Raw genomic sequence first — 19,131 nt, 5'->3', positions numbered from 1 at the left:
GTAAATAAGTGAAGGCAAATAATATAAGTCTGGTGACATCACTTTACTGTCATTAAGCTAGGAAAAGATAACATTTAATGGTATCCAAAAACTAATATCTAGTATCATATCATGATATCGCTATAATATTGATATATTGCCAAGCCCTAGTTTGACTGTATATGACTGAAGACAACTACTTTTACTTGACTTAATGACTTCTTGGAGGATAATGCACTTCAACATAACTGGTTATTATTAAATATTAGGAGAGCTAAATGTTATGCTAAATATCAAGCTCAATAACGTGGATCATATACACGAATCTGATGACCACAAGTGTGTTCTGCTATTTTATGCTGCCACCATTACTGTGATGGCAACTGGCAGTGTCTTCTTCTGACAGTGACGGGAGCAAAGGTTGGCAGTTTCCCAAATGATCTTAGATAATTATCTCAGATAGACTGTCAGATGATTTTTCCGTGGTTGAAAAATAAAATAGAGCTGATGGTGTTTTGGCTTAATGACCGTGTTAACTGGTGGTTTTTGCGTCCATGTTTTCTCATAGTAACTACATAAATGGTTGGTGTAGATAATATACAAATGAGTATGTATTTAAAATTGATTTAAGTAAAACTGAAGGCTTTTACGAGGACACCTACATGTTCTGTTAATGTATTCAACAGCTTCTGTTTTAATCAGCTTAGGTACATTTGGCTGTGTCAGTTAACACTCGTTCATTAAAGCAAAATACTGGACAACATTGCACCTGTTCTGTTTGTGATGCTGACTGAATATTTATGTGTGGTCATTGCCCGAGTTAGAGCAACTACCGTTATAATTCACAGCAACACCACAGTTAGCCCACTACCATTAGCTACGTTAGCTAAGCAGTGATAAGTTAGCTAACGCCACTTGTTTCTCAGTCACTTTTTTTCCAATCTTTTTTTAGTTTTTGACTGTTGATGGAGCAGCTGAGGCCTACACAGATTCTTTTATGTTTTAGTTTTATTTAGTTTATAAAGGACAATATGCCCTTACATTACTCATTCATAAGAATGAAAGATGTGTGCACCAGATTTAGCAGAGAAGCTAAATGTTGTTGTTGTTGTTAAGGTGCTTGATTGTGATTTGTTGAACCGCGTTTAAACCCATTTAAAGCCATTCTAAAATACTCCATACACACAGCATAAAAGCATTATTACTGCTTCAATTAACCATTGTTTCAAATTGTCAGATTTTATTGTGAATTTTGATTTACTATGTGGGCTAAGGGTAGATAAGTAGCTGAAACTGATAGACAGGACAGAGGTGGAGGAAATGAGAAAGGAAATGCGCTGAAATAACCACAGGAGAAACTGAGAAACTGGGATAGTCAAGAATCAAAGCCAGGACCGTTAAACAGACTATTGTTGGCTATTGATTTTAAAACGATCACCCAAATGGAGCTAAACCAGGCTCTGTCAGTTTTACGCCACAATGAAAAATGGGAAAGGTGAACCCTATGGTTTCCACAGTTATATTGTCATTAATCAATGCACAAAGAAAAAAGAGCCAACAGGGATTTATGTTTGAGCAACCAGAAAACCTGCTGTGTCCTGTCACTTCGTTTGAGAAATACCGGTCGTTGCTGTTGCCCAGTCCATCAGCCTTTTGTCTCCATCCATAGCAGACAAACTACATCATGGCAAGACATGGAGCCTGTTGAGGCTTAGCCATTCTAAAATCACTAGCCCCCCGTAGCTTACTGCTTAATTATACACTTCAAGGGTAGTTTGCATTCAAACATGTGAATATTGTAGAGAGATGCCACCACAGTAATGGCGACTTGTTTACTTCTGGTACCTCTCCAGATTCTTCAAATGGACACGGACAAATATGCACTGCATGGAGACACAAATTTGCTCTTTCCTGATGACAGCCATTCACTAACTCTTCTAAAAACACAGAAAGTAGGGCGACATCTAACACAGCAAACATTGGAAAGCTCTTCACTTTGTCTCCTAATCTTCTCTGGCTAGAAAATGGCCAACAATAGGGCTTCAGGGTTGTCTTTGTCAGAGTATTCAACACTTTCTAAAGTGCACTCTGAGCTCCTGTCACAGTGCAGTGGAGAGAAGTTGACAGGGCTGTAAGTTTGTGTGGCGTGTTTTTGTTAAATGAAGCTCCACAAAACAGAGAGTGAGTGGTTTATCACAGTGAAGCATTATCACATCATGGAAACTGTCTAAGCCTGACCACTAATGATAATCAATGATATGAATTGCTTCCTATTTATAGTGGTTCCACTGCATCTGTTTGCAGCGCAGCTTGACTCAAAATCCTTCATGGCTTTTTCATTCACCCATTGATGTTTCAAGTTGTAAATGAGAAGTCACAAAGCATCCATTAGCAAGTGAGCTCAGAAGTGGGTTGCGTGAACATGTGTTTGTATAGTGTGCAAGCTTGTCGTGTCGAGGACTCGCTGACTTTGAGGCAAGTGGAGCATCCTCTCTTCGTCATCCTCTCACTCTCTTCCTTCACACTCACCATGAACGCTCGCTAATACGCGCAGTGCATATGCTCCCTCTCTCTCACTTCCTCTCCTCAGACTCTGCAGGGTGACTCAGTTCTCTCCCTCTTCCTCTTTCTCTCCTTTTGTCACTCTTAGATCTCATCTGATGCCAAGGCTGAAGGAGTCTCGCTCCCATGAGTCATTGCTCAGCCCCAGTAGCGCTGTGGAAGCCCTGGACCTAAGTATGGAGGACGAGGTTGTCATCAAGCCTGTGCACAGCAGCATCCTCGGGCAGGACTACTGCTTTGAGGTGAGTGGGCACACACACACACAAGCATATACACAAATGCATTTACAGTATAGAACACAAAAATACTACAGAGCATTCCCACTCCCAGTCCTGCTTCATTGAAGTGTCCACACACAGCCATACATCTGGTGTTGCTGTAGAGTTGCAAAGTAGGAGGAATTATTTCAGGCATCAGAGACAGAAGTTCTGTTCTTCTGCACAGAAAATGTTTGGTGATCTGCCACATCCTCAGTACAACACAAAAGCAACTACATAAGAAGATCTTTGCTTCTTTGGGCAAAAGTGAAAATCTTTGAGCTCTGCCCACGGTGCATTTTTGTAAGAACCATCCAATCACCATGCCTTAAGCTGCACTAATCAATAGTTATATATTCACCATGGGTCAAATGACAATGTTTAATGTGTAAGCTGGGCTCAGACTACAGGAGATTTGGGTTGATTTATCCCCAAATCACCCCTCTCCACAGTCGGAGGGAAATTCTGGTGTGGGATCTTGATCAGATCCAGTGTTCGGCTCAGATCATCTAGTAATAGATCCAGTCTTAAACCATCCATACACTCATCGGAGCTGCCTTGATAATTTCAAACGTTTAATACAGGGTTTCCCACACACTCATTTATCTGTGGTGACCCGCCAAGATACCAACATTTGCCACCACATATTGATTTTCTAGTTTTGGAGCTGGACTGTTAATTTGAAGCACTGTTGGAATATATATGCTATTCAGTTATTCAGAGCTCCACACTCCCGGAGCACAGAGCATAGTCTGGACACAGACGGAGCCAGGCGCAGTGACAGCGAAACCTAACTGTTCATTAATTCATACTGAAATAGAACGCTCTATTTCTTAGAACAACAGAGCTCTCATTTTAGTGTTGTGTGTTGTCATTCTAAACTACTTTAGATTAAACCATCTGCATTCCCATGGAAACCACGCCCTCCATGGTCCAGCACTGGGTCTAAACGTTTGCTTTCACTCACCTCTGCAACAGCTGTTCCTCTAATCTAATCCAATTCCTAATCCATTCGTCTGATCTCATTAGCTCTGATTGGTCTCACCAAAAACTGATTAACTGATCAGTTGTCTGTCCCATGACTCAAACTCAACAAACAGCTACTGAGGGAAAAGACAGAGCTGCAAGAACCTCCACATTTAGAGAGGGGACACAGAAACAGACACACCCCTGTCTATAGCCACCACCACACAGATTATAATTCTGTAGACTCACAAGTCAGTCTTTAGACGCTTTGCTTAACTAAAGACTGATGTCTTTCTCCCTGATTTTGTGTTTAGATGGGTGGATACAATTTCAGAGTTTAAAAAAACTCCCTATTGCAGAACCAATAGTAAATCTGCAGGGCGGTCTTTCAGTGGCTCACTGAACTCTTGTGCTCGTAAACATAGTCCCACTAGAAACACGTGTAGCGGTACAAAATGGCCCAAGTCGCTGTAAGTCCTTCATTTCCACAATCTTGTGGACTGAGCACACGTTTGATAAAACGTAGTTAAATCTCTCGGCATCCATTTTCAAGCTCTCTGTGTGTTTGTGTCCTTGCGGACGAGAAAAGGGGGAGCGCACATTTCCAGGAGGGCGTGTCCTTTTCAAAAATGCAAGAGGCGTTGCTTTGTTGCCAGCCGTTTTGTCCGGTGTGTTAAACACAATTTAGAAAGGAATGTCCCCAGACTATCAGAAGGCGGAGATACCTGATTGTCTGGTGGCGAGACTAGTAATTCTGTGGAAAACACTGTGATATTTAAGATCTGGATAGTTATAGTTATGATTACATCAGTAGGGAGCAGCTGACATTGTTGCCAAGCAATATAAAACATTGTGGCTAATGTCAGCTACCATGCTACTGTAGCATGCTACTAGCATTGTTAACATTACAGCAAGTTGTCGGCCCCCCGTCAGTCTCCACTATGTTTACATCTGCTTACCCATGAGGATCACATGAGTGGCCCCCTCTGGCACGATAATCTTAATAATATCCTGTAGTGTTTGTTGCGCCATTATTTTCAAATCTTGTAGTGTGTGCATGTTTGAGATTACAGAGGAGAACATGTGTGAAGTTTCTCTGTATGTGCTGGATGCCACTTGATTTTAAAAATTAATTAGGATTTTAAAACTCTTGTAGTCTGAGCCTGGCTTAAGGGATCAATCATAGTGATGAATCCTACAGAGAATTATTAACATGGACCATTTTAGCCTCTTCAAGCTCATTGTTTTGTTTTTTGCAATTTTAATGTTTCGGTTCACTGTCATGGCTCTCATCAAACTAATTTCCAGCTGCAGGAGGAGGCTGCTTTCCGATAAAAAGCTTTGATAAACCCACTGTGCACGACAAGCGCAGCACTAAACAGCAGAAGTTAACAACAAGCTAATGAGAGAGTGACGACCCTAAATAAATGCTTATGTATGTGTAATTAAGCAACTGTTTACCAACACTTTAACTACAACATCTAAAGAAGGCGATAATAAGTCAGTGTTGTGTTTACAGCTTGGTCTGCTGCTACTGTTAAGTCATGTTGTATGTGCCGCATATGCCTAACAGAAGCTAAAGATTATGCTCCGTGGAAGCCTGCTAAAACATTCAGTGTGCAGTTTTAATCAGCTTGCTTTCCAGTTCTGGGTCAACTGAAGCTACGACGCTGTTTTTTGTTCCCAATTACAACAAACCATTGTGAGTTTGCTACAATTCTGATTTGCACCTCTGAGTTGCGTTTTCTCCAAAGCAACAAGGGCAACGATTAATTTCATTATCGATTATACTGTTCAATCAACAGTTTGATCTCAAAAAAATTGAATATAGTGGAATACTGCTTTTTAAATCATTACAAGAAAACTGAAATGTGAATTAACAGCTGGAAAAGATACTTTGAGATCCAGCGGCTCCTCTCACTTAACATCTCTGTTGCATCTTCAGTTCTTGATGAGCTGCTGATGACCAATTATAGCCAAAAGTTCACATGCAGATGGCTCTTCTGTATTAAAAAAACACAGAAGCAAGTTGCAGCGGCTACATTTTTCTGCTTGTAGAAAATAAATGCAAGTACAGCGATAATTTATTTTACTCACTGGCTGTGTGAAAACTGATGTATCGTCATGATCATCAGCAGGCTGGAGTCGTTTCTAACAAATTGCCTCTAATTACTGTAAGATCACGTATGCACATATATGCATACATGGAGCCTGTGCCTCAGGGTGAGAGAATTACTGAATACTTTCAGTCTTAGACTGTGTACCATAGAGACCAGAAATCTCCACTAATCTTTATTATCCTGCTCATTACATCATTCTGTTGCCTTTTTTTCTCGCGCTTTTCTGCGCTCTCTGTTCTCTCTCCGTCCCACTGTGCATTTTTTAATTATCCAGTCATCATCCAGCCTGCCAAGCAGCCATTTCTCTCTGCTCTGTCCATTCACACCATTCAGTCATCCCTCAACATTGCCAAGTCATCCTCACTCTCCTCATAGTCACTATTGTGTATGTGTGCGTATTTTCGATAAGCTTCTTTGGCGTCAGAGACAAAGTAGCATTTTAGAACTAAGTTTAGCAAGACATTCTGTTCCAGTTCTTCTTTGTCATTGTTATGTGTGACGTTTGATCATTAAAGGATTCATTTTTCCTTCTCTCTCTCTGTGTGGCGGCGGTAGGTCACCACCTCCACAGGAAGCAAATGTTTTTCCTGCCGTTCATCAGCCGAGAGAGACAAATGGATGGAGAATCTGAGGAGAGCAGTGCAGCCAAACAAGGTAAATACGCAGTAGGTGGGACGAGGCTGCGTGCAGCAATCAACGCTAATGTACAAGTGTCCCAATTTTAAACCACACTTTGCAACACTGATGATTATAAAGACAGTGAGCCACGAGTTGTTGACATTGTGTCTTAACTCGCACCACAATGCAATTCCGACGTGTTCACATCCAGCTGTGCCCTTCCTGCACCTCGAGATCAGAGGACAAAGAGGTTGAAACGCGGAACACCAAGACTCCCAAAGTGCTTCTCTCCTGAGCACTGATACCATCTGTAATCTTGACAAACACAGCTGTGGCGGAGGGAGAGTGGCGAACACATCAAGCCAAGAAAACAGTCCTCATTTCAGAGCGTCTTTGCTCCTTCATCTGTCATTATTTAGTAAATTACTCACTAATTAGAACTTTAGAAGAAAGTTCTCTAATAACGTTGGAGTCCTCCTTCTCCTCGGCTCCTTTTGGCAAGGAGGTGTTATTTCTGTCTCCCTCTCTGTCGCTGCTTTGCGTTTTTAATTATTCTATGATTTTGAGAGATTAGATGCAGCGCAATGTTTTTTTTGGCAAACATGGGAAGTGGAGTCAGATACTGCAAATCTGTGGAACTAGAGAAGGAAGTCTCTGGAGTTGTATTAAATGGATCAAACAGATTTTACACTTAAACCGCTCGTACTACGACTCACAGAGTAGACCCAAGATTAAGGTAACACATAAATGTGAACCAAGTGTGCAAACACCATTTATCCAGCCATCAAGATAAATTCAATTAGATAGATCACTTTACAAGTTATTTATTTTGTTACTAAGAACATATTTTGCTCCTAAAATAAAAAGAGAGTGCATTGTGCAGGACTCAAGCAAGACCTAACCTGTTTAAGTGGTTTACAGGTTAGTATTTGTTCCCATGACCTCACCCTAAAGTTTTTTTTCCCATCGCTAGTGTTTGGGAGGAGTGCTCTTAGCTTAAAAATATGGAATAACAAAGAAAATAAAAATATATTCAGCAATTTTCAAAACCTATCTGCCAGAGGTGTTATCAATGTAAATGAAATTAGGTGGTCTAAATGCTAAACCTGCACAACTCAGCTCCTGTATAAGAGGATAATTATAGGTAATTATGATAATAGGCAATTTACCAGGGTATCATCTTTGCGGGCTGGTGTTTGAGAGCAAATACAGTTCCATGTGACATAACACAAACTTTAATTTCTAACTGAGGGTACAGAGCACCTTGATTTACAATAGGGAGTCATTTTGCTGTGTCAACAGAGGGGAATTTGAAAAATAACGCTACTGACATAGCATTATTTAACACTGATCGCATGTGACTGAAAGACTGAAATCTAGCTCTTAATCTTCAGGAATTATACTGAGCTGAGGAACAATACTGCAAAGGGTTGAGACATGCAGTACAGGAGTCAGCATTAAGAAAGTTAACTGTTTTTTCTCTTTTCAGTTGAAAAGTGGAGTTAATTTGCAAAAAATATTTCTAAAGTGAATAAAACCACCGGTTTAATTGATATTCCTTTGAGTGCATAATTATAAATTTATGAAAATGTAAAAACCTTGAGATATCTTCTCAAAACCACCAGTACCAATTTGACTGATATTCCCTGGTTTGCACACACACAAAAAAAAAACATGATCTAGGAAAATAAATAAAACCAGAGATAGCTGTTTTTGCAAATGAGCCCTAAAAGAGAACTCTTCTACATTCTGTAAGAAGGATATGATGAGATATAATCCTCATGATCCGCACATCGCCTGTATATCTATACTAATGCCTCGCCTTTTAGCACCTACTTAAAAGAACAGTGTGTAAGATTTAGGGGGATTTAGTGGCATCTAGTGGTGAGGATTGCAGATTGCAACCAGCTGAAACTTCTCCTGGTAAGAATTCCCTCAATGTTCATTGTTGAGGAAGTTTTTAGCCGGAACCAAATTATCCACAGAGGTCTCTTTTTCTCCAAAAGAAATGGACCAGGTGAATACTACCAGTAAAAACACTGGATAAAGCAGTTTCACATTGCAAATCAGTGTTTTTCCTATGGTGTGTGGTTTGTCAGAGATGATCCGCTAGCCTAGCACCAGCTTATGTGTGCTCACCTTTTTTCTCTGGTGACTTAATATCCAGACATTCAGGTGGTTTTTACACAATAAAGCAGTTTCATGTTAAATAATCTGTGTTTTTCTAATGCTGCTTATCACAGACAGGCTGCTAACTACAGTGACTGACACGAAAACGAGCCATTGTTTGGTGGTTCATTCTGGGCTACAATAGAAACATGGCAATATCCATAAACAGGGACCCTCTACCTATGTAGATATAAACGGCTCACGGCTAAGATAACAATAACACAAGGATTCTTATTTCCAGATAATTATTCACTAAAGAAACCCTACTTATTATATTATATTCTGTTTCTTCCCCTAAATCCAACACTCTGGACCTTTGATGCAAACAGCCCTTGAATGAACACAGACACATGAAAGATAAGATTAAATGTTTTTCAGAGTTCAGAAACACCTGATACTGGGATGAATTTAAAGCCTCAGAAACATAAAGTGGATGAATTAAATTTCATTACACAATTACATGAGGTTGTGTTAATGTCGCAACATATGAAAAGCATCCAGATCCAGAGCTTTCATAGCCACCGGTATGTCAAACATTCAATAGCATCCTTGTGATTACAAGAGGCTCTGGTATGTCTCTCTAATAATGTAATTATTACCTCTCTTCTCCTCTCTTCTTCTTCAGAGGTAGTTTTCAAGGCAATCTGAATAATGGGCCAAAAATATGCCCCGCTCTTGGCAAAATCAATTGATGACATAAGAATGGGTTAGCACTCTGTGAAATAATGTAGGAGTGAGATTTCTTAGCTCTTTAAAAGGCTGAAGACGCAGGAGAGAAAAGATTTTAAATTGCCACCATGGAATGATTGAAGTACTGCCTGAAATGTTTTTGTCATTTAAAATGGAGAAACTTCAAAATTAGTGTTTGAGGCTGGCTCCTGTTTGGGTCTTATCCATTTAATTCTGCAGTGATTTGATTTGTTTTGTTCATTAGTTTACTAGATTAGCTTTTAGGTTGGTTATTTTTATCCAGTCCTCCTGCTGAGGCTGTCACTTTGAACTCTGTTTTTTCTTACTAAACCACTTCCTGTCGTTTTCTTCAGGACAACAGTCGTCGGGTGGAGAACCTGCTGAGGCTGTGGATCATCGAGGCCAAGGACCTGCCGGCCAAGAAGAAATACTTCTGCGAGCTTTGCCTGGATGACTCACTCTACGCCCGCACCACCTGTAAACTCAAGACTGACAACGTCTTCTGGGGAGAGCACTTTGAGTTCAACAACCTGCCTGCTGTCAAGAGCATCACAGCCCACCTCTACAAAGACACGGACAAGAAGAAAAAGAAAGATAAAAACAATTACATCGGACTTGTCAACATCCCCGTGGCAGCAGTTACCGGCCGACAGTTTATGGAGAAGTGGTATCCAGTCAGCATGCCCAACCCTCCTAAGGGCAAGACATCTGGGCCTATGATTAGGATCAAGGCCCGCTATCAGAGTATGAACATCCTTCCCATGGAGATGTACAAGGAGTTTGCAGAGTACACCACCAACAACTACATGCTGCTATGCTCGGTGCTTGAGCCCGGGATTAGCGTCAAGAACAAGGAGGAGATGGCGTGTGCGCTGGTCCACATTCTACAGAGCACCGGCAAGGCGAAGGTTAGTACCAATAACAGGATTTATTTCCATTTCCCCCACATTTGTACTCTCCATGGAGACATAATGGATAACAAAAGCAGAATATCAGACCATTTTCTTGCCATGTCTGACAAGGCATTATGAAGCACACAGAGGTTAAGTGCTCCTCCGGTGCTTGCTCATCCTATGAACTATTGACCCCCCACAGCTGTAATACAGAGCAGACAAAGAGCAGACAGACAGGTGATTTCCTCTTGCTGAACCAGCCTGTATTACATTTTTAACTCAAGCTAATCCCTTACATGTATCCCCCGCAGTGCTTCACGGCATACCGATGCAGGACAGAAGCACAATATATCCACCGCTGTCTGCAGCACCGCAAGCACAGGGAGATTAGTCTACCACAGTAGGAGCTAAGTCTCCCATGACAGCGGGCCGTTGGACTCAGATAATCTCCCATCCATCCAAAATGGCTGTATTTCATTTTACTCCGACAGCACAGCATTTGTTTTTTCAGTGCGGTGAGACAAGCGTTGGCATTTTGACCCGTCAGTGTGTGAGACATGATGAGGGAAAGCCACCTTATTGGCTGCTGATGAAACGAGGATGTGAAGAAGCTTAGAGCTAAAGTGATGAGTCAATTGTTTAAAATAAACCAGCAAACCTTTTGATAGCAGGTTAGTTGAGGTGCATGAACAACAAACATTCACAGGCTCCAGCCTCTCGGATATAGCTGCTTTTCTCTGCTTTACATGATTGTAAGTTAAATGTCTTTGAGTTTCTGTCTATTGGTCGGACAAAGGAAGACATTTGAAGATTTTTAATTTGTTCTGGGAATTTATATTGGGCCTTTATGGGGTTTTTTTTGTTTTTGTTTTTTACTATTTCCAGCCCTTTTATAGCAAGGCCATCCCCCCCAGACGAAAATTAAATTTGAAAACTCATTTCCTTTTTTAATATTATTTATCATGAGGTGAGCAAGTACAGCTCCACAGTACTCAATAGACTGTGTCAAACATGCAAACATAAAGATTCTAAATTGGTCCCTTTGTATTTCCTGTGGACAGCCACTCTCTCTCTCTCTCTCTCTCACACACACACACACACACACACAGTGACAGGGCTAACTGTTAGCATCTAATGTTACCTAACGGTTATTAACAGGTTTAACGATGGATTTTACCGTTTGGGTGCGGTGTTTAGGGGTTCGGTGTGAGATGCTAATCGCTGCTGCAGGGTTTCTGCCCAAGCAGCCAGATATGGTGAGAATGGATGAGATCACATTGTGCTGCGTTAGCCCTTGCTGACTGGAGCAGGAGGGGAGCCTCTCACGGGTCCTACAGTGCTCCATCAAACGGCATCAACAGCTGACTGCCGGCAACACCCCCCCAACCCCCTACCATTACAACTAGATTCTAACACTGAATGCTCATAATACACTTTGAATCCGAGACAACATCACAACTATTGTTGCTATTTTTACCGGCCCCTGCAATTTCATTGCCAAAAAAACCCCACCTATAAACATTATATCGTAAAATAGTGCATTTCAGGTGGAAGCAATCCCAAAAACAGCCCGCAGAATCCTGGAGGGACTGGTATGTGTATGACATCAGCTGACAGGAATTAAACATCGATGCAAGCTGTTGCCTAGCAATGCAATTCCAGTGAAACATTTATATAAATATGCATTAAATGACAGCTACTACTGTCCACATTAATTACACATGCAGCGCAACATTAATGATTGACACTTTACTCAGACTTGATGTGGGCAATATTAAAGATATAAAAACTATCACCATCAACAGTGATGTAGCCTACTGAACATTGCATTCTAGTTTTCCACTTTTTAATACATTTTAAAGTAATAAAATAAGAGACAGTACAGTTTTTGGCATTGACTGTACCTTCTCACAGCTTCTGCTGGGGTACGGAGACACCACTTGCATAAACCAAATGCAGAGCTGCAGTACACCATAACAATAAATGATTAATTGAGAAAACTATGAAATAAGTTTGACAATATTGAGGGATTTAACTCCAAAACATTTCCTGTGAACAAAAGATATATTTTTTGTCAGGAATTAGGCATGTTGTTGTCCTTTTAATGTCTGAAATAACTGTCTTAACATCACTCCAGGCTCCTTTCTTCACTGCAGCATCAAGTTCTTCGTCTTCTCTGCCTCGTCAGTTGCCCGCGACAGCTTGTGCCTCAATTTAGTTTTCTTGACAGTATCTCATAAACAGAGCTTTGAAACTTTCTTTGACTTTATCACAGCTCAGCGGCGTGATAAATGATCAGTGCTTAAGAAGTGATGTCTATCCACGCTGTACTGCCAGTCTGCCGGTTTAGGCTCGGGACTGATAGCTGGTGACTGATGGGGGGAGAAGGCCTCTACTGGTCCCTGGAGAGACAGCCACATCCTTAATTACCATCAATTAATCCCCACCCTCTGAGCAAAGCACTCACATTTTTACTTCACTCTCACCTCCTGGTCTCTCTTCCTGGCTGGTTTTCTCCTAGCTAGAGGATGAGCTGCTCGTAAAGCAGCACTAGAGATGATACTTCAAGGTTGCTCATTGCGAGAGAGAGCCTCATATACATGTACCCTCACTACATGTGTGTTCAAGAAAAACAAACCAAAAAAAGTCCTTTTAATTTTATCTCTGCAGAGCTGTAAGCACAGAGAAAAGCTGCTGTTGTCTTTTGAAGAATAGACAATCGGGAGCTTTTGGACTGACTTAAACAGGAAAAATTAATGAAAGCTGCTTTCCAAATGTCAAGTGTCAGTGCTGTTAGCTACTGCAGCTTCTTTTCTGAAAAGACTTTCATCGCTCAACACATTGTGAAGTGGTCTGACATATTTAAGTAGTGCACATACACTTGAGTACATGTTCTTCCTTTAGCCTTGATGGATAGAGCAGTCAAGTCATGCCCAACGGAGAAAGAAACCGCTTATCCTAAAATATTCCCAAGGCCTAATTAGGATATCCTCTGCTGCTGCACGCATGCTTTATATACACATAACTTGGCCTGTGTTGCATGGTTTGCTCATTTACAATACAATGATGGAGTACTTTTTTCATGTACTGCCAACTTGGGTGCGGTCTCTGCTAACAGTGGTGGGTTTATATTTAGGAGTGGAGCGCATTTATTTGAGCAGAGCTAAACTCTGGAAAATCCCGTAAGCTTGTTTTTTATTGTTTAATACAGCCTTTGGTTGTTTGTCTCCCTTCCCTGGAATTGTTGTGTAGTCTTCCAACTATGCAGTCTCAAGTCAAATTCATGAGTCAGTATCTAATTCTGTGAGCACCACAGTGGATTTCTATAGTTCACACAGAGACTTTGCGTTGCTGTTGCATGAGACAGTCACAAAAGAGCACGAGCAGCCTCTCTTACACCCAGCAGGGGTGAACGGGAGGTGAACGTTTCTTTTTCGGAGATGCTGCAGTGACTTTGTAGTTCTGAAAGTTCTGCTGCTGATGTGGATTGTGTTTAATCAGCTGTGCACAGGTGGGAAACAGCTTCTAATTGCAGCTGGCTATTGTTACAAGATGCAGATTGCGGGTCGTAACGGGCATTAGTATGCAACACCTTCCAGACTTCTGTTTCTTCCTGTGTCATCTTATCACCCATCACCAGATAATTACACCCCCGAATATTCTGCTCCGTTGCACGCTCACTCCTTCTCTCTTGTTCTCTCCCTACTTTTCCGTCTTTGTCTCCCTTCATCTCTCTTTCATGCTTCATTGCGTCTGGAGGCCAGAGCTCTCTGGAGGGATGTCATTAGGGATGCTGTATTGATGTCTGGATGCATTGGCGAGCGCGACGGGCACGCCCTGCGTCGCGCCACAGATGCTAACTTTATACGCACACATCTACATGTAAATCGCAAGACATTAGCAGGTGGTTGCAGGTCATTTATTCAATGTTATGCATGAGCAAGTAGGCCCGCTGTTGTATTAAAGTAAATGTGGCTTTAGATAGCAAAAGAAGCGGTTGAAATGTACATTACGGCTGTGGCTTGAAGAAAAACATTTAGGTTTTTCTGTTTCAACTGATTTGATTTGATTTTGAAGCCGTAAATCCAGACAAAGACTCAATGAGGAATCCAATCATAGCGTTCCTGCTGATTCCTGTGCTGTAAGGTCACGACACCAGTCCGTCTCCTCCCCTGTGGGACATGCTGTTGTGTCTGCACACCCAAACAGCACTATTAGAAGCTCCACAGCAACAATAACAAAACCCACTGCCGTGTTGGAATTGCCTGAAGAAGTTCACCTTTCTTTCATCTGAAAATATCCACTCCTGGCATGAATCCTCTGCGTTATTGATCTCGTCTTCTCGACGCCTCGGCCCTTCGGGAAGATTATGTTCTAATTTTGTTGCTGCTCCTCTCAGCCGCGCCAACTGTTGGAAGTGACGATAAGGAGGATTTATCCTTATGATAACTGGCCAGAGGAGGGTGGCGTTCTGGTTATTATGCCATTGCATTTTTATGTTACTGCTCCTCAAGGTAAACTAACAGCCCTGCTTAAGAGGGCAAAATATGTGAGTCTCTACATCCTCTGTGGTGAATTGCCGTCAGCCCCACAGCACAGCTCAGGTTACGTTCAGCACAAGCATCTTATTAATGCAGTCGGCGCTGTCATCAGTGGGCAGTGATGCTCATCACCACATCTGTGGCGCGCAGGCACAGTTTGTCGTACGTTCATAATATGATGTGACAAATGATTTACTAACATGACATGAAGGGCTGTGGTACTTCTGTATTCCTCTGGGCTTTTTTCAACGTGGCTTTGAATGATTCAGTTGTCCCCTGAGAGGGCCACTGAGCTTTTATAACACGCTAGCCGCTTGTCAATACCCTCCACATTAACAGGAAAGTTGTCACTATTATTTTTGATTTTGACAATTAACCTGCAAATGGTTCTTGCTTCTACAATATATGCTGTCATTTCTCTTTTCTGTTTCTTCTGTATGTGGCACTGCTATGTCTGGGACACCAGACACTGTAATAGCTGTAATCTTATCATTTACCACATAAAAGGTGAACCCTCTTATGATGGATGGATGTTGGAGGAGACAGAAGAACAGTGTGTGAAGTGCGGTTGAGAAAAAGGCACATCCAAAACAGGAGATGTTAGTCAGTCCGTTCACTGTATATAAAGACGGATTTCCACTTAAGTGAACTGTAAAAAAAAAAAAAAAAAAAAAAGCCAAAATAAGCAGGATACAGCAGCTGCCATCTTGCGCAGGTGACATCATTTGGAGCCAAAGTCTAGAGTTCCCACCTACTCACCCACCATCTGACCAGTCGCGAGCAGCGCCGTTGATAGTGAGCTCACTGATTAGCAGACATAGCTATCAATCATGATATCAGACCCCCTTTTCATAGCATCAACTAACTGATTAAAACCAAACTTAAAAGAAAAACAACTACTTAACCATACATCAGCGTGAGAACAGAAACCATGCTTGTTCTGGTAGACGTGCTCTAGTGTGACCCATGTCCCATCCACTAACATGGAGGGGGCGGGGTTCGCTACCGACCCAACCCAGCAGCCATCCACCAGGGGATGATGGCTGCTGGGTTCCTATGAACTAGTCGTAAAGTCATACATCGAAGCTTTGCAATATATTGACCTTTTACATCAAGATATGAGACTATATGTTGTCTTAGATTTTGAAAAAAGTATTATCGGAAGTGTCGTCTTTTCCTGGATTTAAAAGCTGCACTACAGTAAAGTGATGTAGATTCACTGCAATGATTAGATAATTAATCAGTTGTTCTATGAAAGAAAATTGCCAGCTATTTTGATAAGTGATATATCATTTCAGCCATTCTTCAAGCAAAATTGCCTTTTAAATGTGAGAATTTTCTGCTTTTCTTTGTTATTTATGATTGTAAATAAAAAAAAATGGTGGTTTGGTACTATTGGTTGGACAAAAGAAGGCATCTGAAGACAGTGTTTTGGGCTCTGGGATATTATAATGAGCTTTTTTCCACATTTTTTGACATTTTAAACAATTAATGGATAGATCTTAAAAGTAACCAGCAGATTTTCAATTAAGTTTAAGCCCAAATATCCACTTTACTGATCATTATTTAGCTAAAATCTCATTGAGCAAATATTTTGTTAAAGTACCAATAGTCAACCCTACAATATCACTGCGCTGTCGATATTGAGGTATTTAGTCAAAAATGTTGTTGTGTTTCATTTTCTTCATATCGCCATCCCTGCGGTATATCTACTGTACAGGCCCTAATCAGAACAGGAAGTAAATACAAAGCACATCAGTGCACTTGCTCTCCTCACAGCCTCTCCTGTAGCATTTGCACTACAAAGACAATGCTTCATATCTTCAGACTGTTTAGTAATTCCAGCAGGATTTTTATTGACCATCCCTGACAGCATGGGGTGATGGAGGGGAGGCGAAACAGAGAGAGGTGAAGGCACTGACAAAGACGAGAGAGAAAAGAAGGCAAAGAGGGAGGACGATCATTGCAGCAACAGTAGTTTGTGGCTGTGGAGCCAAACAGCAGCAGGCTGCTCTGCGATGATGCTCAGCACATTGATCTGGAAGCTACTTGACGTCTCTGTTGGCACTAAGATTACATAGAAGCTGTCTCTTTCTCTTTCCCTGTCTCTCCTCTCACTTTCCAAGTCTTGTTATCACTTCATTTTCATGAGATTCATTTGCATTTAGAAGAAAAATTAGAAATAAGTACTTTAAGGTGTAATAGTTCATAAAAATAGAATAAAAGATATAGTTTTGTATGCCTGATGAGTGCAGTAAAAAAAAAAATAGAAAAATAAATCAATACACTCTTCATATGAGTAAAATACAATTTATGAATATGAGCTAGAGATCAATACAAAGCAATGAGTTCCCTCCATTGTTTCATATCCTTGGCAACAGGCTGAGCCTAGCCCCAGATTAAGTTCATCTTGGCTATCTTTCCCCTCATATTTTTGCACCTGGTCACTTTCGATTGTTCACGTTTCCTCTTGACCAGAGGAGTCCATCTCAGCAAATTCTTTAGGATTCAACCTGCCTCTATTTGTGCCACATGCCATGTGCAGCAATTGGTTTATAACTAAAAATCTGCAAAACTATTGACACTCAATCACCCTCAACTGTGTTAGCATGCTAACATGCTATACTAAGATGGCAAACATGGTAAACATTACACCTGCTATGTTAGCCTTCAGCTAAAACATCACTGTGCCTATGTAGAGCCTTCTTTAAACATACATTTGTAACATAATTATCAGTTTAGGTGAGATAATGTTATTTTTATCCTACTGTATTCTGCCTTGTTTCACAATGTTGAACACTTGGAAAAAATAAAAATGCTATAGAAACGAATCTTAACAAAAACATAGCATTTTTTAAGAAAAGATTTTAAGACTCAATACGAGATTAAATGTCATGTTAAAGTGGGTAGAATTTCTTTTTAATAATCAAATATGCATTACCGGGCTTCGTGGACTGCATTTAATTCAACACTTTATAGTAATACAATACAGGGAGCCTTACATATATACACACACACACACACACACACACACACACACACACACACACATATTGGGAATATGCACAGTAAGTCAGCACACATGAATGCTGATGACACTTTCTGTAAGACCCCCCTCCAGTCAAACTTATCTTTATAATGATCATGTGCACCAGCAGCTAAATCATGAGAGCTGCACCCTTTCCTGTTTTCCTGTTGAATGACAAGCCTCTGTGCCTACGGGAGGAGCCGCTTTCCATTTCCATTCGGCCTCCAGTCCTCTCAGTCAACCCAATGTGACCCTCACAGGAAGAGCTGCAGGCTATAACTCTGTAATACTAGCCACCAGTCTCCAGGGAGGGAAACCAGGGAGGGGGGCAGAAAGCGATGGAAAGATGAGGAGAGCGAAGGATGGAGAGGCTGGAGTGGTTCCTGTGTTCTCCCCCTTCGAGTCTTTCCTCAGCCCTTGCCCCAGGCTTAAAAACTAGGCTCATCGATCAGTCAAATTGTTAATGTTATAGGGTTTCTATTTCCTCCTTCGCGTTCACTTGTTTTCTCCTGGCCGTCTGCTACAACACTCCAATTATTGTTCCAAACTTCGTCATTTAGAATGATGTAGAAATGTTTATTTGCTGCCTTACCTGAATATCAACACTCAGTAGGTAATTTCCATTTTGATTGTTTTCTAATGAATCCCATTAGCTCCACAATCCATGACCAATAAGGTTTTTTTTATTCATTCACAAGATAGAAACAATCTATGAACACAGTGTAAACATTCATGCTAAAATAAAAATCTTCATTCATGCTCTATTGGACATCGTTGGAATTTTATATACACATAAAAAACATTTTCCTTCATTAAGATGTACGTTATAAGTTGCAGAACACAGCTGGGTACAGTGATAAATCAGCAATATTTGACATACACATACTCTCCAGGCACAGACAGTTTGAAAGAGGCTAAATTAAGAAGAAAACATTCTCTTACTTTACCTCTTGCTTTTTCTCGCTTCAGTTTTATCCTTTTAAGGCATTTTATTGCTCTCACTCATGTATTCGTCTGCTTTATATTACCATAGAAACACAAAAAACATCTGAGCGTGTACAAAACATAAACCTGACCCTCTTTTCATCTACTTTTTCTCTCCTTTTTTCCCAGGCTCAATCTCAGTCTCTTTCAAGGAGCTGTAATTGCAAAGCCATTTAAAACACCCCTGTGTTCAGCTTTGTCTGAGAGCCCTAATCATGATCTTACAGATTGTGTCGTGTCTTTAATAGGAGCCTGTATATTTATATTCCAGCTTCAAAACTTGCGGCTGCCAACTGGAATATTGCCGAATAGAGATGTAAGCAG

General features: G+C 41.0%; 1 protein-coding gene across 11 annotated transcripts in view; it reads left to right on the top strand.

The window, feature by feature from the left end:
- dab2ipb (DAB2 interacting protein b) overlaps positions 1-19,131 on the top strand; it is a 213,345-nt gene that overhangs the window by 157,773 nt on the left and 36,441 nt on the right. For all 11 annotated transcript variants that reach the window (XM_049603707.1, XM_049603709.1, XM_049603706.1 and 8 more), the window contains 3 exons: positions 2,630-2,783; positions 6,440-6,538; positions 9,715-10,269. In XM_049603707.1, coding sequence (XP_049459664.1) covers positions 2,630-2,783; positions 6,440-6,538; positions 9,715-10,269 — 808 coding nt within the window. The remainder of the gene's footprint in view (positions 1-2,629; positions 2,784-6,439; positions 6,539-9,714; positions 10,270-19,131) is intronic.

This window comes from Epinephelus fuscoguttatus, linkage group LG18 (assembly GCF_011397635.1).
Source record: "Epinephelus fuscoguttatus linkage group LG18, E.fuscoguttatus.final_Chr_v1".
NCBI classification, from domain to species: Eukaryota; Metazoa; Chordata; class Actinopteri; order Perciformes; family Serranidae; genus Epinephelus; species Epinephelus fuscoguttatus.
Note: the sequence above shows the minus strand (reverse complement) of the source record. Positions and strands in the feature narration are given on the sequence as shown.